Here is a 25662-nt window from a genome sequence, read left to right as displayed (position 1 = left end):
GCGGAGCCGAGGAAAAAGCCTCGGGGAAAGAAGAACCGCCGCGCTTGGGTAACGCGGAGGGTGGTGGAGGGGGGACCGGGGCGGTCCGGAACGGAAGAAAAGAGAGGAAGTGGAATGTAACGAGAAAAATGGAACGCACAACGAACCACGGGATCGTATTTATTTTGTCTTGGAGCGGTGCGCCGCGGTACCGGGCACAAAAGGATCCTCTCGGAGCGGGCTCCGAGAGGTCCTGCGACGATAAAGTCCAGCGGCGCGACAAAGCGCGCGGGCCCACCGAGCTTCCAGCCGCGGGCGGAGACTTGAAAAAGTTCCCTGAATCGAGCAGAATGCTCGCACGAGCCATGCATGCGGAAAGTTCTCGCACTCGAAGACAGCTCTCTCTGCTCCCCCTCTTTCTCTCTCTCTCTCTCTCTCTCTCTCTCTCTCTCTCTCTCTCTCTCTTTTCCTCCGGTTCTCAGCCCGCCCCTCCAACAACCGAATCCCCGATTCCACGACGAGAAATAAATTTTCACGACCCTGCCCATTTATTTCGCCTTCGACGACGCCCGCTTTTCCGCGCGGCCGAAGTTAATGGACTTGACGAGTCCCTCTCTGACTTTTACTCCGAATTCGACGTTATTTACGGGAGAGCGGGACTTAAAGAACGGGGCTTGTGTCGCATCCGTCGGCGACTGTTTGCCGGGAACGGAAGGGTGAAGGAGAATTTGTAATTGTTGGAATCACCGGGGGAACTTCGATCGATCAGAAAAAGGAACGATAGTTCATGCGTTCGCCAAGTTCTTGGGGAATGATGACGTTCTCCAGAATAATTTTGCAGATTTTCGTCCTCGCCGCACATGCACGAATATTCTTTTAAACTCTCTTATTTGCGGTAATGTCTCCCTAACTGACGCTAAGATCGTGCACAAAAATGGACGATTTGGGAAGAGGAGATACGATTACTCGAGCTTTGCAGCTCGTTTTTATAGTTGTTGGCAACCGGCGGCTGTAAAAACGAGTCGCGAGCCTCGAATGAACGTATCTCCTCTTCCAAAATGGTCCATCTTTGTGCGCAATCTGAGGGACAATTAGATAGAATTTACCGTATATGGAAACGAAAATTCCCAACCTTGCTAGCGTCTTGTCCTGTTCGATTATCTATTCGCAGGAAGCTCTTTCGGTATTTTCCATCGACGAAACGGTTAACGTTAAACAAAACCGGTTTCGATAAAGAATTTCGACGGCTTCGAGAAAGATTCGCGAGTTCGTTCAATCCTTGTCGCGTCGTGTTCACCGGCGCGAATTGTTCCATAAATGCGGGGAACATTAGCAGTCCGATCACGTAGACACTATTATCGGTTTACCAGTAATACGATTTTGTATAGTACACGATATTCCTATAATTATTCTTCATCTGCGTTTCCCGCGAAAGGGGATTCTATCGACACCCGCGCGATTATTTCGCGCTGTTACGTCGCAGCGCGATCGGGGGATTTGCATTATCTTCGAATCGCGTTATTTATTGCGTCCGCGTAAGCCGCCGCCGCCGCCGCCGGGGCCGATTGTAGCCGGGTAAAAAATATCTAGCCGTAAAGCGCAGCATTAATTGACAGCGAATGGGTGGCCGCGCAATAAACGGGCCGCGCGGCGCGGCGCGGCGCGGTATTGAAAGAATTACGTTATCACTGGTCGCTAACGCGCGAACAATCGTCTCGTCCGGCACAATGAGATTTCCAATGGATATTGACAGGGACACGGAACAATTGCTACATAATCAATCGGGTCGTTCATTCAAGAAATAAAGTGCTCGTATCGATAATGAACGACAATTTCCTGTCATCTTCCCGTCCGGCGTGCGCGTGGAGCGAAAGCAACGCTGTGTTGACGAAAGTTATTTCGATTAACGAATGAAAAGGTAACGATTCGAATTATTCGCGACTTAATCGATCCCATTCGTTTTCAATTATACGCTCCTCCAATCCGTAAACGTCGATTTTTCAGATGCGTCGCGCTAACGGCCTTTCGATCGCCCGGCAGTTTAACGACGTTTACTTTAATTACGATTCACGCTCGAACGGCGCAACTTTTTGACAAATATACAGAGTGTCCGAAAATTATGGTATTTTGCGGGAAATGTGGGGTTCCTGAGATCATTCGAAGTAAATTTCTTCTTTATAAAAATGTTCTCCGAGGCTTCGTTCGCGAGTTATTAACGAAAAACACTGACCAATCGGAGAGCGAGTGCGGCCGGCGCTCCGCCCTCGCGGCCAATGCCGCGTCGCGTCGGCAGTCTGACGCGGCGGCAGTGGTCGCGAGGGCGGGACGTCGGCCGTGCGTGATCTCTCATTGGTCAGTGTTTTTCGTTAATAACTCGTTAACGATGCATCGGAGAATATTTTTGTAAAGGAAAAAGTTACTTCGAATGACCTAAGGAATCCCTCATTTCCCGCTTGAATAATAATTTTGGGATATCCTGTATAATAGTAGAATATAATTAATACAGTATAAAAATAGGAGAAAAAAGGCTTTGTAATGGTGGGGGTTCACTGGTCCTCCATCTGTGTGCTGCCGAGTTAAGGTGTACTAAACTCGATAAACGAAGCGTTAAATTGCACTTTCGCTAAGGAAAAAGTTCCTTCAAACGACTTCAGGAACTCCTCATTTCCGGATTGCGAGACACTTTTGAGACACCCCGTACATCTGTACGAATGATCAATACTTCGAACGTGTTTCACAACGAAACAAAATGAACGAAAATAGCAGTAACGAAGATATTTCAAATAAACACAATAGGCACTATATTTTCAGCCGTGCAAAACCTGTTTTAAAAAAAACGCACGCGCGCAGAAAACTGATACGCGAAATCCGCGCGATCCTCTGTAAAAATTTGTGCCCGACTAACGATGGAAAGGATCGGAAACGCGTTCGAAACAACTCGCAAGCCTGAGCGACGATGAGCATCGAGCTCGCTACAAATATTTGACAACAACAAGTCAAACCGAATCGCGCGCGCGCGCGCGCGCGCGAGTCGGCGTGCTTGATAAACACAGTTTGTTGTCGTCGCCCAAGCATCGGCCGTAATTGAATTTGTGTAACGTTCGCTCATATCGAGCCCGCGAGAATTGACATTATTATAATGTTCGAGGGGTCCTGCCGCGGCCTTGGGAATCGATTTACCCGCGGCGTGGAAAACCGTCGTCGCGCGTCGCTCCGCCATCGCGTTTCCCTCTTTTCCTCCGATTTTTCGTCACGGCCGCCGCTGCCGCCGCAGTCGGGAGAGATAGGACCCGTCCTCCTCGGGCGGTTCTGCCATCCCCTCGGAGTTTTGGAATAAATTCAAATAGTACGAACGACGTCGCGGTAGTCGTCGTCGTCGTCGTCTTAGTCGTCGTTGCAACCGTCGTTTCCTCGAGCCGGTCTTCCTATCCCTCCGGGAGGCACAAAATGAATTGTACTAGCCGCCGTCGCCCCCCTCCCCCCACCCTCCGGCGGAAAGAGTAATTTGATGCACAACCTTGGACTCCACGGGCCCAACGATAATAAAAGGGGTAAACTGTGCCGGGCGTCGTGTTGTATTAATTTAACTTCAGCGCCCGGCCGCCGCGGGGGAGGGAACGCGAGTCGGTGGGGCGGGGGGGAGGGATACTGAAACGATATTAAACTAAATTGCCGACGGTACGCGCTTTAGGTGACTCCCTCCGGCTGCCGGCATCGAGATTAACGGAACCGGCTAAGAACTGCAAAGAAACCAACCCGGGCGGGGCCACGAGGAAACACGAGAAAAAAAGAAAGAAAAGGAAGAACTCGGGGAAACAGGGGGGCGGGCTCGACAAACGAAGATGGCGGTCGGTCCCGCAGCCGGAAGTATTGCGCGGCGATTCCGCTCGGACTTCCTCGGATTACGTAGCGGAAAGTTCAGTTCCTCCTGCCGCTTGCTGATCGTTCTATCCGAGCGTCTATGGGCGCATCGTGTCGCGTAGACGGTTTCGGTTAAAAATGATTTTAATTAAACCACCGGCCAATGCACCGCTGATCCGCCGGCCGATTAGAGATTCGACCGATTGCGGGGTCGCTGGACGGAAATATTAATTGACGTAGAAGAGACTAGCCAACGGCGTAGTGGAATTTTTGTTTGTTGATATTTTCATCTCGAGTTGAATCTTGGTGATTGTAATAGGTTATAATTGGTTATATATAGATATGATAGATTATAATAGATTATATTATGCTTCATGTAAGTCTCGATCTTTTGCTACGATTTATTGGTATTTTTATCTCGAGTTGAATCTTGGTGATTGTAATAGATTATAATTAGTATAGATATAATAAATTATAATAGGTATATCTATTATAATAGATTATATTATGCTTCATGTAAGCCAAAGTCTTTTCGCGGTTGCACGAAATGTAAAATACGGAATTTAAAACGGAATGTAAAATACAGTGACTGCTGTTAATATTCGGACACTTTTCAAAATGCAATAACTTTTTTAGAAGAGAACTTTTTTAGAACGACTTGAATTTTTTTTTAAATGATAGAGCGACCGGTCTACTAGACCATAATTGGAGTGCTTTTGTTAAAGGTCGCTGTTGCTTAGAATAACAAAAGAAAATTTTAAATAACTCTTGTTTTTGAACTCTTTTATCCGAGCCTACAACGAAAATTAAAAAAATGCCTTTTATAGATAATTTATATGAACTTGTATGAATACTATACTGCTGAAAATTTTGTGGGCCACTTTAGATGCACTACAATGCGTCCACAGCCATATATACCCGACCCGATTATCTGACCACGTCTCTCAGACGTGATCATAAATCAAAGAATTAAGAAAGTACCTCCATAACAGGACGTTGCACTTAACGTTGCTACCACGATCGCTGTCGTTTTCGAACACCCTGTACGAACACGCCAGTCCCATAAACCGTATTTCATAGCATCGTAATTTCGACTCGGCTCTCGGTATAATTAGCTCCTTTGCACATCGGCCGGATTTAACGGAACGAATGAATCGCAAGCTGTGTCGCGATTACTTTCCCCCCTCTATCCAGCCGCCGCGCCAAAAGATCTCCTCTAATCCCCGCCGTTATGTTTCTCGTGTTAACAGAAATCCTCGGGATGGAGCTCGGCACAGTGAAACTGTTGCTTTACTCGACGCTGATGGTTATGTGCTGGAGCTACGAGGACTGGTCGGCGAAATGCTCGCCGGCTTGCAAGTGCACATGGGCGAAAGGCAAGAGGACCGCCGAGTGCATCAACCGGAACCTGACGCAGATCCCGAGCAACCTGTCGTCCGAGATCCAGCACATCGATCTAACGGGCAACCATATCTCCCAGCTGAGCTACAACTCGTTCAGCCGGGTCTCCCTGGTGAACCTGCACAAGCTGGTGATGCAGAGGTGCGAGATCGAGTCGATCCACACGGACGCGTTCAACGGCCTGAAGATCGTGATCGAGATCGACCTGTCCTGGAACCACATCAGAACCCTGTACCCGGGCACGTTCAACGAGACCCAGAAGCTCAGGTCGCTGAACCTCGACAACAACAAGCTCAAGGTGCTGGAGAACGGCCTGTTCCGCGACCTGGTCTTCCTGCAGAAGGTGACGGTGTCCAACAACGAGCTGCAACGGATCGACGAGAGAGCGTTCCACAACGTCTCGAAGCTCCAGCAGATCACGTTGAAGAGCAACAATCTCAGCACGTTGAAGATGGAGAGCTTCAAGTACCTGCCGAACCTCGGCAGCCTCGAGCTTCAGAACAATCCGTGGAACTGCAACTGCTATCTCAAGGAATTCCGCGACTGGACGATCCAGCAGAAGCTATACACGAAGCCGACCATGTGCAAGTACCCGGCGGCCCTTGCCGACCAGATGTGGGACGAGATCAGCAGCGACCAGTTCGCCTGCATGCCGGAGATCTCCTCGATCGGGCCGCCCGTCAAGGTCGAGACCAGCAAGGGCAACGTCACCTTCTGGTGCAAGGCGTCCGGGACTCCGCGACCCAAGGTAACCGTTTTTCGTTAGGACAGTCGGTTAACCCTTTTAGCACTCCGAACCATTCTGGACGTTGGCTACCAGCTACTCAGCGCCACTTTTCGGCAGAAACGGGCATTTACAGAGCCTCGTGTTATTTAGTATGGTTTTGGAACTAACTAACATATTATAATGATATTGGACTTAGATGAATTTGGCTGAAATCGAGAAATTTGCAAAAAGATTAATATTTTATTTTTTATAATTTTGTTTTGTTGTTGTAATCGCTATCCATGCAAACTCTTTCTCTCGTCGCCTTGTTGCTTGGACGATATCGCTGTCGCTGCTATCAAAACGATAGACTAACAGTAGAAGAAAACCTTCTACAGTTAGTCTTTCTAACATATCTGTATAAACGTCTATCCGGAGCTCGTCTTCGCTACTACTTGTGTCATGAGACTCATTCGTGTTTGAACGTTTTGCCATTGTTCTAATAAAAAATATGGATAAATACATAGGTTGAAAATTTCTAATTGTTATAACTAACTCACAAGATGATATTTACCAAAAAAACTTTTACCAAACAATTTATTTACCAAGAGAAGAATCACTTTTCCGATTTTCTCACTCGTTAGATCTATCTATACCGCTCGACGCTTCAAACCAGACCGAGTTCAGCTTTGAAAATCTTTTCCTCCAGATTTGATGATTATAAATCTCTCTGTACAGTGCGTGCTATGTTCGCATACCGATCTTTCTTCTACAAACTTGCCTTATCGCTCTTTTCAAGTGACGCCTTCGAAGTGCTCGGACCGTCGCGAGCACGCCTCTCACGTTCTCGTCAAAACCCGCTGACATTTCTCGTATATATCTTAGTAATTTTACTATATTTTGATTTGATTTCTTGTGCCATTTCAAGAGAAAACTTCAGGGAAACATGCATGTCTGAAAAAGTTGCGCTGAAATAACTCAATTCCCCGTGATCACTAATAAACTTTAATGTCTCCACGAGAGAGGACATCCGAGTGATATGCTAGAATTACGATGTCCCACGAGAGGGGACAGCGGAGTGCAAAGGGTTAAATACGCTGCTGCAGGGTCTCTCTCGCTGCATCGAGCCGTCCTAAGCGAGGAAACGATAAACCGGGGTTAGATGATAAAAAGCTTGGTCCGCGGTAGCTAACTCTTCGTAGCGATTCAGCGTACAATCTGGCTCAATGCGGCCAACTGAAAAGATTGCGCCGGCTAAACTCGTGCTCGGGCAACTTGTCCGGAAAGTTCTGAACGTTTTTTTGTTCCCGGTAACAGGAACCTCGTCGCGGAAACCCCTTCGGATCCTCTCTCGGCGGACGCACATTTTTCTTCTAATTGAGCGGTTCATTTTGAAAGTGGCATAAGTCACTTTGTTTTTAAGTCGATATATATAAGGGTTTGCGTTTGAACACGTTTAACCCCTTAACGCACAGTTTTTTTGAAAAAAAAACCGGCCAAAAAGAATCAATTTTTTGAAGAATTTTGATATACTACGCTTTTGTTCCATGGAAGAAGGCTATATTTTATTCTTGAATAAATAAGTATTATAGCTTACAATCCCATATAAATGATAAATATCAATGAAACGTCTTTTTTTTCTTTGCTTTCACATTGTTATTTTCATTTCTCGATTATATTCAAGTGTGAAAAATTATAGCAGCATAAAATACAACGCCGCTCAAATTATCTCGAGTGTGCACAGTTTGGTCTGTTTAGCACGCTCGAATTAACTCGAGCGTACAAGTTAAGGGGTTAAAAATATGGATACCAACTTTCGAGAAGATTTACTTGTATTTGTTATCTCAGGATATTTTTCTCAGTATAAATATAATTTCTCAGTATAAATAATTCCGTATAAACATTAAAAAATCACCACTTTTCATTACGGTAAAGTGACTTATGCCACTTTCACTAATAAACGGCTCAATTGACACGGCCCGGAAGCTTATTCTTGCCGGTTGAAAATTTTCGGGACGATCCCCCCCTCTCCCGCGGCATAAATCTACCGCGACCAGCTCGCGAAGATAAATGCCGCGTCAACGTTAAGCCGGGGCAAATTGTGGGCCTCTATCCTTTGCGGATTGTCCCTTAATACGTGTGATAATTCATACGTCTTTGTGCGACCGCCGAGCGGTCCCCGTTGGTACCGCGACGCGGAATTTTTTTCTCGATTTAATGAACTTCTTTGATTCCGCGCAGGGAATTCGCGCGGTCGGAAAAATGAGAGAGATAGAGGGAGAGAGGGAGAGAGAGGCAAGGCCGCCTTTTGGTGCGCGTCGCACAAAAGGAAAGCGTAGTTACGCGAGCCTCTACGTGTAATAACGAAGTCCTTTCAGATTTTCCCCGGCACGAAGACTGAACATTAAGAACACCTTTAAGGTGAGCCCGCACCATTCTGCCCGCGCAACTCCCATTGTCCGCTCGTACGCGAGAGAGAGAGAGAGAGAGAGAGAGAGAGAGAGAGAGAGAGAGAGAGAGAGCGAGAGTACTTCGCCTACATTTTCGGCTTTGCCGGTGCAAAGCTGATTGCTCTGGTTTCCACTGTTTTTCGGCAAGTTGCGGCAAATAATTTTTTAAAAGGAACCCGCGGCAGCTTGGCCTCGAGATGGAGCATTCTGATTTCGTCGACCCTGTGATTTTACACCGGAGCACAAAAATACCGAGGAACGTCGCTTGCTTTCATTTGTCCTTTGGCTACAACGATCCGTTAATAAAATGGGACTTTTAGATCTCGTACCTAAAAGACTTTTACACCTCGGAAATAGTGAACTGATTTTGTCGGTAGGAACGATGATGATTGCTGCGGCTTTGCTTTTTTCGGATATAATTGTGACATATTATTAATAATTGAATTCAAAATAAAATAATATACAGGGTGTCCCAGGTTTCAATGTTCAAACTTTGCCAGTATATTCTATGGCACAAAGTAAGAAAAAAATGTTATGTAAACATAACCTTGACATAACCTTGACATAACCTTGACAAAACCTTCATATGTCAGGGTTATTGATAATATTCTTCATATTTCTCTAACAAACATATCCCTTACGTCCTTTAACACGATTACTATTTATTAAATTAGCTTTGCGAATCATTTCATATATTGACCTTGACATGACCTTGCCATAATCTTGACGTAACCTTGACATAACCTTGACATATCAGGTCCCCGCCGACGACGTTTCGACGTCGAACGGCGTCCCCGGCGCGATCGAAAGGGCTCACGGGTATCTTGTGTCTCGATTTCAGCTGTCCTGGATTCACCGGGCACGGTTGCTGACGAACGAGACGCGGCGTCACAACGGCGAGAGGAGCTACGTCCTGAAGTCGAGCGGCCACTGGTTGAACCTGACGATCCCGGACGTCACGGCCTCGGACAAGGGCGACTACATCTGCCAGGCGAAGAGTCCCGGTGGCTTCACGGAGAAGAACGTGACCCTGGCGATCACCGGCGACGCCATAGGCGGCAAGGACAACATCATCAGCCTGCCGTTGGCCCTTGGTTTGGGCGTGACGGCGTTGCTGCTTCTGATCGTCACCGTGTCGCTTTGCGTGTGCTATTGCCGGCGCCGTCGAACCAGGCACGACGAGAAGAGCCTGGAGGCCGCCTCGATAGAGCACCACGGCCTCGGCGAGCAGGAGAAGTCGCTGATCACGACCATAAATCCCGTGGTGAAGCCGCCCAGACGGTACGAGGCGCCGTCCGTGACGTCGCACGGCACCGAGATGACGGAGCTGAACCGTACATTGCTCGACAACGACTCGGTCTTTGGTCAGTACACAGCGTACATTACTAAACAGTGCGTGGCCAGGTGCTAGCTACTAACTATTTGTTACTTCCGCCGGGCGATCACGGCGAAACGCGGTACGCTCGCGGGACGGGCGGTGCTCGCCAGGCTACGATGGTGTGTCGCGTGTGAGATGGGTGCGCCGGTCACGATGAGAACGGAGGAATAATTGCCCCCGGCCGCGCGCGCGGCCCACACGCCCCGTTCTCGAGAAGCTGCCGCCCGGAATTGGCGCCCCTAACGATTTTTCTTCTCGACCTATGGGGATCGGGACCGGGTGCTAGGAAATAGGGGACCATTCCGCTGGAAACAGCTGATCGAGAATCGAAGATCGAGGTCTTGAACGGAGAGGGGGGGGCTGTTAGCCGAATGGCCCTCTCCAATTTCACCGAGTCCTCGAAGAACGTTCGACGTCATTCCTTCGGCTCCGGGAACTGTATTCTCTCAGTTCCCCGTCCATATTCGGATTATTTAATATCCCCCGATAACGTCGCGTCCCGCAATCAAGAACTTGAATCGGGCTTTCGTCGCAGTCTAGATCTGCGACGGCGAACCTTTTCGAGAAGTGGGTCAAACTTTGTTCATTATTGTTTTTAGTGTTGGTTCGAGGGCCACTTAGTCGGTGGCGTCGTTTCCGAAGGGGGAGGGGTGATGGTTGAGAACTATCCTTTTTTGGTGCTCACTTTCAAAATCCTCCGATTGTCTGTTCTCTCTTTCATGACATAAAGAAGTAAGCTTATTTTAGGTTCCATTTTAACGTCCTGAAAATTAACTTAAATTAAGTCGAACAAAGAAAGCGTAGATTCTGGTAGAACAAAACAGCCCCTTTGGAATGATTATTATTAACATTATGCCAAAATGTTGAATTTTAAACGTTAAAATTTAGAAAAACGACGGGAACTTGGTTGCGAACCGGATAAAAATCAACGCGCGGGCCATTTAAAAAACCGGCGCGGGTCATTGCCGGACCCACTGGTCACAGGTTCGCCGTCACTGGTCTAGATCAACCTTTTGCACCCGAGTGGCGACTCCGAGGCGCCATTAAAAATTGTTACGTCGCGTTTCAAAATAATTTTATGAATCGAATTTGTTTATATTTAATGAAGTGTTGAAAGCGTAACTGTTTCGCGAATCACAAAATTCAATTGCATATGTTCAGGATGCATTACGTTCTATAAAATGGAGATACCGTGGGTCTATTTTAAATTTTCCGTTGATTTGGCTTCGAGTCCAAAGGGTTAACCTTTTAGGTACGGCTGAATTCTGCGCGAGGCTATTTCTCTGGACGGCAGAGTCTGATACTGTATATTCTGTCTGTATATACAGGGTGTCCCAAAAATGTGTCGCAATCCGAAAGTGGCGGGTTCCTCAGGCCATTCGAAGCAACTTTTTCCTTTACAAAAATGTTCTCCGAGGCACCGTTAACGAGTTATTCACGAAAAACAGTGACCAATGAGAGGCGAGCTCGGCTGGCGCGAGGCGACCGAGCCAATGAGCGGAACCGGGCTTCGCGCGCTGGTTGGCTGGGCCGCCTCGCGTCAGCCGTACTCGATTCTTATTTGTCACTGTTTTTCGTTAATAACTCGTTAACGGTGCCTCGGAGAACATTTTTGTAAAGGAAGAAGTTGCTTCAAATGATCCGAGGAACCCACCATTTCCGGATTGCGAGGCATTTTTGGGACACCCTGTAGACTGTTGTAAATCGATGTGAAGACAAAAGAAGTGTGAAACAATGCATACGAAGACGATTATTTGATTCAAACGATGAGCGAGTGAGCTAACAGAGCAAGCCACTATAGTGGCGCGTCGTCCAGAGAGATGACATCCGCGAAAGCCACTATAGTGGCGTGTCGTTCTGAAAGATGACATCCGCGAAAGCCACTATAGTGGCGCGTCGGGCCTAAAAGGTTAAACGCGCTGTCCAAGAAATACGAACAACAGTTTCCTCTAGGGACGCGAAAGCGTCGAATATACTTCTCGCCCTGTAATTAGTTTCAAAAAAAAGAGGAGTCGTATGGAAGCCATAAGGGTAACGGCCGTGATCGGTAATTGGCCCCGGTATCATCGATGTTTATCGATGAACGAACGGCAGTCGAACGACGCGTTCGCACAATGAACCGCCGAGGTTGAATCGAACGTTGTTGACGGCGGGGGCGGGCATCGATCTTCCGGTCTCCTTCGAAAGAAGATCCGCGGTAACGTCCGCGTTAACATCCGCGGTAACGGTGTCACCGCTAATTAGGGGATAGAGCAGAGACGAATGGAATTGTAAACGGCGAATGTATTTAAGTTTAAGACGATTCGCGTTTTAGAGCGTTGCGGCGCGGGGTTCGGTAATCCCGGCGGCAGATAAACGAGGCGCCATTGATCCTGGGTTAACAAGTATCGACCGCGCGGGACTGTTGCAAGATTAATGAGAGCGTGCAACACGTAATGATAGAGAGGAGAAAGGCATTCGTCATTTGTGTCTGGCTGGCGGCGATACCGTTTTTCCTCTCCCGCGCGCTAAAGAGAGCGCGAGAAGAAGAGATTCGCCCCCCTCGTTCCCGAAGAAAACCGCGCGCGCGTCTGCGTCCGACGTCGTCGGGCGTCGTTAATTGGACGCGACGTGTCTGATCGTCGTTGCCCTGAACGCGCCGTTTCGTGGACTATTTTGATAGAGATGTAAATAGACGAGGGGGAAGGGAGGGGAAGAAGAGAGGCAGTAAATTATACGTCGGCGTGAACCGTTCCGGGAGGATTCCGTTGTTTTTCTCTTAGGCGCTCGTGTCGTAGTCGTCGCTCGGCTGTGTTGTTGTTCCTTGTACATAATTAATAGGCGTCGATCAACGCGAGAAAGACGGATGCGGCTCGTCTGATTTATGCGCGCGCGCGCGCGGCGGCGGCGAGACAAGAGCGAGACGAGAGAGTCTCGGCACCCCGAGACGGATAACAAAAATCTGGCTAACAATGAGAGAAGATGCGCCGTGAATTGCGAGCATGACGCGGTGTGTCCGGAGGAGAGGTAACGGGAAAGGCGAGGAACGGGGTACGCGGGCATGTTCGGGGTTCGGAACAGGACAGATGGAGAGTAATAATCGTTAGGGCGCCGGCTCTCTTTTCCTCTCTTCCGGTCGAATTAGCAAGTCGTCGTTTTATTGGGAAACGTTACGGCTCTCTGCGGTCGTGTGCCGGCGTCCTTTCCGCGTGTCTTTCTCCGTGCAATTTCGAAGACGGTAATTGAAATTGCCCGAGCCTTCCAACGTGGTCCGCGTTTAACGGCTAACCCCCTCGTAACCCTTTGTATCCGGCCGACGGGTCTCGCGCAACCTTTTTCCCTTCACCCGTGTCTCACTTTCTCTTTTGGCCATCGGACGGCACCCGAGAGCCACTCGGTGAACACCCGAGTGTGTTCACTCGGTGTTCACGATGGATGTTCTATGATTACCTCTGGATCGCTGCTACGAGCAAGCTAGGCGACACGGAGGGCGCCCATCGACTCGCGTCCTCGCCGACGGGAAGATTGCGCGAGGCTTCCGCGAGGCTTCAGCGAGCGGAGCGCGATAAAAAGCCGAGGATCTTCCGCGTTCCGTTTTCTCGACAGATTCGTTACGACGGCCGTCACGGCCCTACGGCCGGTTAATTTGTAAACAGGAACGCTCCGCGTCCGACGAACTCCTACGGCGCAGGGTCGACCCAGTTTTTCCCGCGATGAAATTTTATCTCGCCCGGACCCCCGATCGATTTACGTGTCCTCGCGATACCAAGTCGCGGCAGCCTCTCCGCATTATGTATAACGCCTCTCGATATCGGCGCGCGGTATCGGGCACCCGGCATCGAAACTCGCCGCGTTACAGGATGCGACCCTCGTTACGCGCCCCTTATCGTTCCGCACCCTTGGCGTCGTCTTAGCTTAAAAGAGCGAATCGCCACGCAGCCGATCGGCCGGAACGCGAGTCGGTAATCAAAGGGGTGATCTCGCGAGCACGTGTTCGCGTGTTCCCCGCCACAGGCCGGTCTCAGACACGACACACAGATCCCCAGCGAGACGGATAGTTCAGACACAGATTCCGACGGATATTTCACTTTCATAGAAGTCCGTGCAATCCGCTGAAAGTCGTACCCACCAACTCCTCTCCGATGGGAAGGGTGGACTCCGCAGGGTGGAAGAACGATAAGGTCTGATTCGTCGCGGTCGAATAAAAAGAAAGGGCTACGTAAACGTGCACTCGGCACGATCTTCTTTCCGCGTTACAGCTTTCGAGCAGATACGGACGGAATCGGATGCTGGTTTACTGCTTCGCAGCGCGGTTCGAGCATCGTGCCAAGAATCAGTCCCTGTCGTGCTTTCCTCCCCCCGAATCACCGAGTATAACACGACACCCACGAGCAATGTCGCGGCCATTTTCTCGGCAAATTGGCTGCGGAGACTACAATCGTACCCATCCCCCCAGCCTGCACACGATCGAATTCGCGCCCGATCTCAGAAGCGCACCCCTCGCAGACTCGCCATACACACAGACACACACGCACGCATCCACGCAGCCCATCGCGGCGATCTCGGCGACGTCGTCTATATTTTTGTTCAAACTTTTTTTTTTCTTTGTCACCATCCACCTTTCCGTTTGTTAACGTTCCTCCTTCTTTTTTGTTTATGTTCTGGCAGCTGATGGTATCGGTAGCGGTGTCGGCGGCGGAGTGATCGGAGGCGTGGGCGACGACGAGAGGGAAGAACGAGCGACGCCCGAGCTCGAGAGCGGTACCGGTACCCTGTCCCGCGGAGGAGGTGGTAGCTACCGCCAGTATCCGCCGGACCTATTGGCCTTCTCCGGTGGCCGTGGCGCATCCCCGACCAGCCAAGCATCCACGGCACCCGACAACACTCGTCTTCCGAGTCAGCACGCGACACCGACCACGTCCGCGTTCGGCTCGCCCTCGAATCAATACCCGGCCGCGTTCAAGACCCTGCCGCACAACCGTAGCGTGACGCCGTACGGGATCGCGAGCTCGACGATCGCCCCGGTGATGCCCCGGCACGGCTACGTGACGATACCGCGCCGGCCGAGGGCGCCCAGCTGGAGCAGCGGGCCGCCCACGTCGCCCACCGACGGCCTGGAGCCGGTCTACGACAATCTGGGAGTAAGAAGCACCGCGGACGGCAGCTCGATGCTCTCCTTGAACAAGAGCCCGGAGCCGTTGGCCTCGATCAGGAACAGACCGCTGCCGGGAACGCCGGGCTCCCTCTACGGCACGATACAACGAAGCACCCCGAACATACTGACCAGCAGCCCGCTAGACAGGGCTGCGCCCGAGGGCGCGGCCGAGTGGCCCGCCAAGCTCGCCGACGAGTCCACGTCCGACAGCAACCACATCCTCGGCGCCCAGCAGTCCGGCAGCAGCAGCACCCTCGGCAGAAAAGTGCCGCCCAGGCCGCCGCCCAAGCCCAAGAAGAAGTCCACCAACGGGCCCCTGTACGAGGACGAGGGAGAGGACGGCACCGAGGTATGATCGGCGTATCTGGGACGGCGGAGCTGAGGCCGCGAGGCCGTGGCCGTGCTGAAGAGACGGGACGCATGACCGCAGTCACAATAAACCGGTAGTGCCTTTGAAGACGGAGACGACCCGTCCGCGGCGGGCCGGGTCTCGGATTCACCCTTTCTTTCCTCTTCGGGTGTGCTTGTAAACCTTCTTCGCCGCCCGATCCGGCGAATTCCGACGACGGACACGATCGCACGGGCGGGCCTCAACGTGTTCGGTGAAACGGACGATCCTTCGTATCGTCGGCCGGATATTTCGTCGTCGCTGATATTCCCTGGGATATAAACCAGCTCTGATAACGTTCTTGAAACGAACGCGAGAACCGCCTTCTCTCGCCGGTCGCTCTCTTTCCTCGTCCTTCACACGTCCTTTTGTTTCTCCCCCCTCCCTGTGTTTTCTAATTTATTTGATCGTTGACGCTGTGCCCGGGACCCCCGCATCGTGGACGACACCACCACACAGCGAGACTCCGCCGTCGTCGTGACGGCAATGATATCGAGACACACTCGACTCTCTCTCTGTGAAACCTGCTGGACTTTTCGGGATCGCGCGTCCTTCTTGTATACGGCGCGGACATTAGTGTTTAAGGACGCACACCGGCTCTCCCGGATACGATTCATGTAGTTCATTCGTCGTGCTTCTTGCATGCCTAACGAAGACCGCGGACAACGATTGATTGTTCGCGCGCCGCGGATGATGACGATGACGACTTTTCTACGATACGTGATCGTGAATGCGGTGCGCGATCCGGGAATTGTATCCTCGAACTTTGCGAATGATTGTTCGCGTGTCGTATCGAAGCGGCGAGAGAACTTTTATCGCGACTTTTAATCGCCGCTGTTTCATCCTCCGGATGCCCGCATGCCTCCCAGAAGGGCGGGACTTTCATTTATCCTTTTTACCGTTAGTTTTTACTTGTAAGATCCAGAGTTTGTTCTTCGATGTAATCGTGCGACGCGTGGCCGCCGCCGCGCCACGCCGGATCGTTCCGACGACAATGTAAATCATGATTGAGACGCCGATGATCCCCGGCTCGCGGATCAACGGAGACGTTAGGGTAACTATTTGCGGGCGTGTTCGAAGGGTGCGCTCGCGCGGACAGAGAAAACCGAGCTGCACTACCGCGATCGTATTCATGAAATCTCGACGCGTCGGATCGATACGTTCGATCGGACCCTCGATCCACGTTCGTTCTTCGTTCTCCCCGATTGAATTGGATCGTTCGCGGCGAGTTTCGCTCTCGCGAGTTCATCTTGTAAGGAACGATATTGTTGTGAAGCGACATGTAAAACGCAAGCGTGTATTCGATGCGCGTGTGTAACTCTGATTCGCGAGTCGAGACTTTTAACGCGAGGAACGAACGCGGGTCGAAACGAGATTTATTTCCGAATTTCGCGTCAGGATCGACGCGACGGACGACGAGTTCGAACTTCTCGGACAACGTGTTTTTCTTTTCGACGATAATCACGCCACGGAACGTTCCGTTCCGCGAATTTCCTGGGCTCGCACCCGTTATGGGAACACGTAGACTCTCTCTCGAAGGGCACGAGCTCCGAATCGTGCGCCGAATGTATTTAACAGGGTGCTCCCTTTTTGCCCTCCGGAACGATATTTTAATATTCTCACGGACCCGGAGAAAAGGAGACGGCCGCGTGTTGTAAAAATGAATTGCAGCCTCTTGTACATACTGTGTATTATACCTAAGAAATATAGTTTGTCGTTTAATCGCGCGATCGGATCGACGATCTATTATCGGAGCCACGCGCCGATCGTTTCGACAAGGATCAATTCGTCTCGGAAGGAGACGCGACATTTTTCGGCGTACGAAATAGGACGAGTCTGTCAACGACGAGAACTGGCCCCGTTTGGAGCGACGAGAACGCCATTCCCATTCAGTCCCAATATTATAGTACTGTGGGATTCCTGAGGTGATTTGAAGTAACTTTTTCCTCAGCGAAAATGTTCTACGAGGCTTCGTTTACGAGTTATCAACGAAAGACAGTGACCAATGAGAGATCGCGCACGGCTGACGCCCCGCCCGCGCGACCACTCAGACGACCGGCGCGCCGCGGCACTGGCCGCAAGGCCGGAGCACCGGCCGCCCTCGCTCTCCGATTGGTCAGCGTTTTTCGTTAATAACTCGCGAACGGTGCCTCGGAGAAAATTTCTGTAAAGGAAAAAGTTGCTACGAATCACCTCAGGAACCCCTCAGTTCCCTGGAAGTACCATAATTTTGGGACACCCTGTAACGAGTAGACGCGATCTCGCAGCGAATCTTGACGCGCGTTCCAACGAATCCCCGCGCGTAAAGGACGAATCGGATTCGCGAACGACGCGAACAGCAGGACATACGTCGGTATTTTTTAATCGAATTTATCCCTCGGTTGCGTCCCGAAATCCGGGCAACGAGAACTCACACCGCCTCGAACATCCTTTTTCCCGTGTTCCCAATTCCCGCCGTTCCGCGGGATCGCGAAACGGGACGCGTGTTCGACACGATCGGCAAGGCAAAGCGTTTCCGATCGGGGAGCCGAAGCGCTTCGACACGATTCCGGATCGTTTCTCAACTGCGGAATCGGTCGCACGTGAGCCACGAACTTGTGTCACACTTTCGGTGCGTTTTATCCGGAGCTTAGCGTTGCGTTTCCCACCTTTACCGGGGATTTCCGGATCGATCGCGCGCAACTTGTTGCGAGCGGAGAAGAATCCAGCCCCGGGAACACCGTTCGAATCTCTAGTCGACTATAGCACGTCGTGCCGCCGGAGGTTATCTCGTGCCCGCGGAAACCTTTTCCCCGATGAAAAACGTTTATGCTTCGACCGTTCTCTTCAATCGGCGCTCGAGACAGGACAATTCCGACCAATTGTCACGGTAGAACCAAGAATTCGCGTGCGCGCACGCGACGCGACGCGACGCGTCGGAATCGTCCGAGGCTTTCGACCGTGTCGATCGCCCTCGAGCTCTCTTCCAGCAGTGCTCCACTTTTCTTTGACCCGTCTAGCGTGAACACGATCGGACGACGAGGCGCCTTCCCTGATCGCGAACGCACCCAACAGTATTACGAACGAGAGACGTGAGAACGACGATGCGGAGCCGTTGGGACGACGCGGAGAAAATCGCGACGCAGTCGTGCGACTTCGTTCCCCCGGCCCTTTGAACGCTTTTAACTGCGACGGGCCACCAATCGCAGAGCACGCGGGACATTTCCTAGAGCAGAATGTAGCGCAGTGAGTGCCGGACGATCGGAACAGGGGGCGAAACGTGCCCCGACCCTCTTCTTCCGCTCGGAAACGGAGGATCGAGAAATCCTGCTGCGATATATCTCGAACGGAGGAGGGCTTCGGGATCGAGGCTACACGACCGGCTGTGTGTTGTGGGATCGTCGCGGATCATTTTAAGCGGCCTAGCAGAGTCGCGGCTCGCCCGGGACCAATCGTCGTGCCGCGCCCTGTAAATACACGGACCCTAATTGCACGCTGATTCACGACGTTGTTTATATGTAAATGCGGCCACGTTGAAAGCAAGCGCGGCACGATCGGTTGACAGAGGGGCGCCACGAGTATATTTTTGTAATTTTGTATTTTGACGGGTTCTCCGGCCACGTCCAGTCACACGGCGGCCGCGGCCAAGGGAGGCGACCTCTCGACCCTCTTCGTCCCTTCGGGATCAACGACACCCGGGGAATTAACTAGATCCACGCGTGCGCGATACGGCCACTAAAATATAATTGAACGGTCGTTAGACCTACACGCCGCTTGTGGATCCTCTCCTAAACTCGGCTACACGCTTCCATGATGCTCTCTCTCTCTCTCTCTCTCTCTCTCTCTCTCTCTTCCTCCCTCTCTCTCGCTCACGGTCCCCCTATCTCCCTCCCGATCACGGTGATACAACTCGTCTCCGAGGGTTCGGAGCTTCAAACTCAAACCGAGGGAGATTACTTCAAAGGACTCGAGTCCGCGTTTTAACGAGCGATGTTTGAAAATTTTGATCGGGACTGAAACGTTCTAGCCGGATTTTTAAGCGGATTCGCCGGGAAGAACTTTGGACAGGTGCGCTTGATTTGCGGAATGCTCATCCTTGACGAATTACTGAACGAAAATCTAGTTTATTTCATTAGCTGTTCGAAGACGCGTTAAAGCTGCGTGGACCGCGATCGTTCACTTTAGGATTTAGGGTGCCGTTGGCTTGGATTATGTTCGTCGCGATCTTTTTAAACTTGTCTGATATTTTTTTACCGATTTTTACCGTCTTCGTGGTCGTGTCGTAATCTTTTACGCGCATTGAGTGTGCCGGCCTTTTATTCCGATTTAAAAATTGATTGTTCGATTATTATCGAATTTCTATTTACTTTAGACATTGTTAAATATCGATCGATATTATTCGGACGAACAATTTCGTAAGACGTGTCGAGCGTTCGAACTTGAAATTTAGTAAGTACAGTAATGTCTCCCTAATTGATGCTCAGATTATGCACAAAAATGGATAATTTGGGAAGAGGATTATTTGAGCCCTTATAGTTGTGCTATAAGGGTTAGCTATATAATACTATAGTTCTTATAGTTGTTGACAATTCGTAACTATAAAAACGAGCCGCAAGGCACGAATAATCGTATCTGCTCTTCCCAAAATTGTCCATTTCTTTTAGACAAGCTGAGCGTCAATTAGAGAAACATTACTGTAGCAAGCGATTAAATGTCTTCGAACATTCTTGGATTCCTTTCGAGTCCAGCAGTACCCCTTTCAGCGAACGTAACCCCTTTCACGTAACGAAATACTACAACGACACGAATGCATTTGGATTTCCTTTGAACATCTTATCGAAGAGCCGAGCCGTGTTACACGTAACTCTAAAACTGATCTTCGGTTCGAATATCGCGAGCAAAGGTGGCAAATAGAGCACGGCCAAATATCGAATTCCAGCAAGTCGCTTGATTTTCTCAGAGACAATCTCGCAGCCGTGAGAGGCGCAAGGAACCCGTCGACAGCCGCGCGTTCCTTCCCCAAAATGATTTCAAACGAGCGGCGGGGTCAACGTCGTCGCCGGGAATAATGGTCCGTGCGGGATGCCCGAAATATTTAGCATTCCGCTACTTTCCGGCCCGGAGGGTGTGACACGTTAGCCATCCTAAATCAGAATTTTCCCCATTTGCGTTCCGCGAAGAGAGAAAAGAGGGTGTGGGATCTTTCCCTCGCGGGGCTCGTTTCGCACGAACACAGAGCTCCCGCTCCCCTTCCTCCCCCTTCTTCCGTTGGCTTTTCCTAGCGTCACATACTCCTACTTAATGACACCGTGGCAAGTATATACGATGGAAATGGAACACGTACAAGCCCGCAATTACAGCGGATGTCAACTCGCTGTGCTGCTCTATGCGCTATTAGCTCGGGCTCGCGCTGTTTACCGGGGCTCGCGGATGACGGACGAGCCACCACCGGTCGTCACTACAATTATCATCGCGGAATACTCTTTGTGCGACAGTCGGCGAAGGCGTGGGCCGGTAAAATGAGAATCCTCTCCTTTGACACACGGCGAAACGGGTTCCGCGATTCACGGTTCACGCTCGCCGAAGTGTGTCCCCGCGTCGGCAGACGCTCGGCGGATCGCGAGCGATCGATACGCACCCCCGCGCGACACTTCGAGCTTCCTCCGTTTACCATTTCACTCCTCTAATGACTCTGCGTATCTACCCGCCGGGTACATATCCGCTTGATGTCGTTACGACGGAAGTCAAACGGGGATCAGAGCTCAGACCGGGACACGGGGAGTGGGTCGCGTGTAATTGCGAATACCGGCGCGACCTTATTGGACACGTTTCGCTTAGTATTTTTAATGAGTCACGCAACGCTTCGCGGAACAGACTTCTAGAAACGTTCGCGATTCCCGGTCGCGAGAAAACACTGTATTGTCGACCGTCTTCCTAAGATCGCGTGAGTTGCGGTTCGATTATGGGGGTCGATCGAATCGAAGTTCGAGAGCAAATTTATTCGAGCGGAGATCAAAATCTGTTTCTTGCTTAGCTGGCTCGATTTGACTTTTATCATTTGTTAAGGCTGCTGTGGATGTACTAGTAGCGGTTAAGAAGCTTCGGGGTTGATTATGGTACCAATAGTATTGTCTGTTAGGTTGAAAGAAGATCGGAGGGAATTTGTTGAATATTCAAAGCTTCTATGGCGACAGTAATTCCCGTCGTGGACCAAAAGATTAGACCGAGAAATGTGACCCTATAATTTCTTGCGGCATTATTATTTGGAAGAAATATTCTAGTAAATTGATGCAGTATGTACGGTAAATTCTCCCCAATTTTCCTTCAGCTTGGAAAAGCTGAAATTGACAATTCAGCTTCCTGCTTCTCAAATGGACAATTCAGCTTCCTGCTTCTCAAATGGACAATTTGGGAAGAGGAGATGGGTTCATTCGAGCCTCGCGGCTCATTTTTATAGTTGCCGACTGTCAACAATTATAAAAACGAAGCGCAAGGTTTTTAATAAAATTGCCCATTTTTGTTTACCAGCTGAAAGAAAATTAGGTAGAATTTACTGCATTTGTAGTGTACTTAACAAGCTCCGGTGTTGATTACGATACCAATAGCATCGTCTATGAAGTCAAAAGAAGATCAGACGGAATTTGTTGAACATTCAAAGCTTCTTTAGCAACAGTAATTCCTGTCGTGGACCAAAAAATCAGACCGAGAAACGTACTCCCATAATTTCTCGTGGCATAATTATTCGGAAGAAACGCTCCAGCAAATTGTTGCAGTATGCATCCCTAAAGTCGACCGGAGACTTCAGCAAATCGGAACGCATTTAGTTGCCGACAAACGTAAACTTTTTAAACGGACGCTAAATTGAAACGCGGCCAGCAAAATCGACGGTTGCGCCCAACTATGTTGACGTAGTACCTAAATGGTCGCCTAACTAAAAGCACCAGTTAAATATTGACTCGAAGAAAAACTGTTTCAGCCAATAGCGCATAGCTCGCAGGGAATTGGACGCACCAGCGGCGTAGGGTCGTCCGCGAGTTCATCGTCGTAGAAAGTCAAGGCGGGGAGAGACCGTCTGTCTGAATTTAGATTGTTCGTTAACCTTGCGAAGAAATACGAATCCAATTAAAGACGATCTCAAGAGAGAGAGAGAGAGAGAGAGAGAGAGAGAGAGAGAGAGAGAGAGAGAGAGCTGGGAACAAGCGTTCATTCCGCGTTCCCGGCGACACCGCCGTGAAAACATTTTCAACAGGCTCGATCAGCCTCGAAACGTAGCCGCGACATCCGCGGCGTTCCATCTGCTGTTGCTCGAACGTTCGATCCGCTGTATCAACGGGATAATAATTGTTTTTGCCGTGGTGTTCGAGTGCTCGAGACCTTATCCCGACCGACACAGTCCCACAGAACATCCCCCGACACCGAGATATTGGCGCGCGAAGTTCTTGACTGCATCTGCGAGCGTGCAGACGAAAGTACCGTCCAACACACCGATCCAACCGCAGCCATCTGGACGTTATGCGAGCATAATTAATCTAATTGAACGTGATACACACCACCGAGCATGGCGTTCCCCCCCGAGCAACGCCAGCCTACCGACGCGTCGTTCCATCCGGGACGTTTTTTTGCCCGCGACGATAGCACAATTGACACCGCAACGTGATCGACATACCCGCGAATGATGTTCCCGGGATCACGTCGGACACATTCCAGACGATCTACGCGGTCTCCGTGTTCTTTCCGTTTCGAATGCACATTTGTTCCAAGACATTCGCGACGAGAGAGAGAGAGAGTTCTTCCGCGCGCTCCAGCTCCTTCTCCTCCTCCTTCTCGCGGTTTCGTTCATTTAATCCCCGGGAACAGCAATCAAGGTGGCGCGACTTAGTTTACGGCCCCCGGCCCCTTGAATTCTGTATGTCCTAATTTCGGAGAATCGACTGTCCGCCGTCGGCGCGTGTTAATTTAGACGGAGCCGCTAGTTTCTTTACAGCAATCGGGTCGTAGCCGCTCTTCGAAGACTGACATTTTTTCCGACGTAGAAACGATATGCGACGCAGCTTTTTCCGTTCTTAGATGTACAATTCGGTCCGAAGGAATTGCTTTGGCAAACGACCACAAGAACGACCTTCACCGTCTGCGACGATCGCGAGAGCAATTCTCGCGAGGAGACAGATCTTTCTCCTAATTGATTCCGCGAAATCGATCGGGCGAAATCGCGTTACGGAGAGAACAAAGATCGTTCCGCGGCCAGATGCGGATCCAATCGATCAGAGTTAACTCTTTGCGGTCCGGACTGTCCAGGCGATCGTCGGGATCAGGCGAATTGGCTGTTCAAGGCCGACCGAGGCAGCTATAGTAATGTCTCTCTAATTGACGCGTCGTACTATAGTAATGTCTCTCTAATTGTCGCTCGGATTGTCCACAAAAATTGACAATTTGGGAAGAGGAGCCTTGCGAATTCGAGCCTTGCGACTCGTTATCGATTGTCAACGATTATAAAAACATAGTTTAAAGCCGGAATAATGAAGCGTCAGTTAGGGAGACATTACCGTACTTGGCTCGTTCTTCGCGCGAAAGTCGGCGGACGCGGTGAATAATCGGAGTTCTGATTGGCCTAAGTGTCGCAGGAGCGGTTTCTCGACGGTTGATCGTAATTGGCCGCGGTTTTGCACGGGGTGGCGATAAATTGTGCGGCGGAACGATTCAATCTCCGACGGACAATGCATTTTTCAATTTTAACATCGCGTTCGTTAAATCCGAAGTTCGGCTCGCAGTTTCTGGTTTTACCGCGATATCAGACTCTTCTCTCTACCGCAACTTTTACGGGGAAATTCTTCGCGACGATCGTTAATCCGCGGCACACAGAAACGTCTCCCTTACTGACGCTCAGATCGCGCGCTAAAAATGGACAATTTGGGAAGAGAAGATACGATTGTTCGAGCCTTGAAGCTCGTTTTTACAGTTGTTGACAATCGAAAACGAGCCACAAGGCTCGAACAATCGTGTCTCCTCTTCCAAAAATTGTCCATTTCTGTGGACAATCTGAGCGTCAATTGGAGAGACATTGCTGTGCCTCTCTCGGCGTGATCGCGCGACATCCGATCGCAGAGAGTTACGGCGAGTATGAAAGGAAGCGTGCCGGTTTCTCGCACGATCGCTCGAGTCGCGTCCTAATCGTCGTCGAAACTGCCTAATTCATTCCATTGCCAGGTGTCCCCCGAATCGCTGCAGAGGGGGGACTTTCCTCCAGTTTCCGTGTAAAACTAGTGGATACGTAGGACGGTGCCGTGCAGAAACGCGAGACGTGTTCCTGACAGATAGAGCTGTTTAAAAGCGAACGAAAGACGGGAGATGAGAAAAAGGAGAAAATATGAACGCGGACGTCGGACGCGCGTTTCTGTGGATCAGGCCGCGTCCAATGGTTCTCTTGTACTTCGATGAGTGTGCGTAGACATTTACGGGGCTGAGATGGTCACGGAAACACACACAAGTGACGTTTCCATTATACATATTTTCGTATCTCGTACAGCTGTTCGTTGTACAGGATGAGAACGCTTATTCCGAGTGTTTTTATCGTAAATAGGGATTATTATAAATGTAAAGGAACTATGTTTGCGTGTCACGATATAAACGTTAAGGGAACCTCTTCTAGGGTATGTAGCGTTCAGACACTTTCTTTTTTTCATTAGATCCTAGATGAGCATAGAAACGTTAAGGATGGAATTAAATATCGACGTAAAACAACATTTCCGCGAACACGTTGATCGCGCCTGATGATTTCCTTTGATACTTTTTATTATGATACGTAACGCGACCAAACCGCCGTCTTATTGATAATCGTGTTCTTCTTCTCATTGCCTATCGTTATGATTATTATTATTATTATTATTATTATTATTGCTATGGTTACTATTTAATAGTCTCTTGTTCGACGGATTCGAGTACGGTACACACGTTCAGTTTACGTTAGGCGATGTTTATACATACACCATCGTATCCCCATTGTCATCGCGATTCGTTCTATAGCCACGATTATTATTTTTCTATGCGAGTTTTTACCCACGTAACGCAACCGGATTCCGTTCCGTTCCGTTTTCGGTGTAACGTTCTCGGCCGACTATAATTTATAATGCCATGTCAATGTACTATCACTGTAAATATTATACATATTTTATAAATGAAATATTTAGCGTGACTGTAACGTTAAGAGAATGTACTGAAAGCACCACTCTGTACACTCCACTACGATGGTTAAATTTTAATAAATATTTCCCAACCCCATTCCCGAGCTCTGTCTATTCAAATCCTGCTACGCGATTACGCCAGAAGTCTCTACGCGTTTACGGAAAACAATCGAGATGTCGTGCAGAGTCTCATTTTATTTTGCGGTCA

General features: G+C 49.9%; 1 protein-coding gene across 2 annotated transcripts in view; it reads left to right on the top strand.

The window, feature by feature from the left end:
• kek5 (leucine-rich repeat, immunoglobulin-like domain-containing kekkon 5 protein) overlaps positions 1-25551 on the top strand; it is a 159541-nt gene extending 133990 nt beyond the window's left edge. For both annotated transcript variants that reach the window (XM_033467801.2, XM_033467803.2), the window contains exons 3-5: positions 5091-5989; positions 9239-9761; positions 14423-25551. In XM_033467801.2, coding sequence (XP_033323692.2) covers positions 5102-5989; positions 9239-9761; positions 14423-15264 — 2253 coding nt within the window. In that variant the 5' untranslated portion in view covers positions 5091-5101 and the 3' untranslated portion in view covers positions 15265-25551. The remainder of the gene's footprint in view (positions 1-5090; positions 5990-9238; positions 9762-14422) is intronic.
• The last annotated feature ends 111 nt before the right edge of the window (positions 25552-25662 follow it).

Source organism: Megalopta genalis, chromosome 4 (assembly GCF_051020955.1).
Source record: "Megalopta genalis isolate 19385.01 chromosome 4, iyMegGena1_principal, whole genome shotgun sequence".
Taxonomy (NCBI): domain Eukaryota; kingdom Metazoa; phylum Arthropoda; class Insecta; order Hymenoptera; family Halictidae; genus Megalopta; species Megalopta genalis.
The sequence above is the reverse complement of the archived record's forward strand: the minus strand, read 5'-3'. Positions and strand labels throughout refer to the sequence as shown.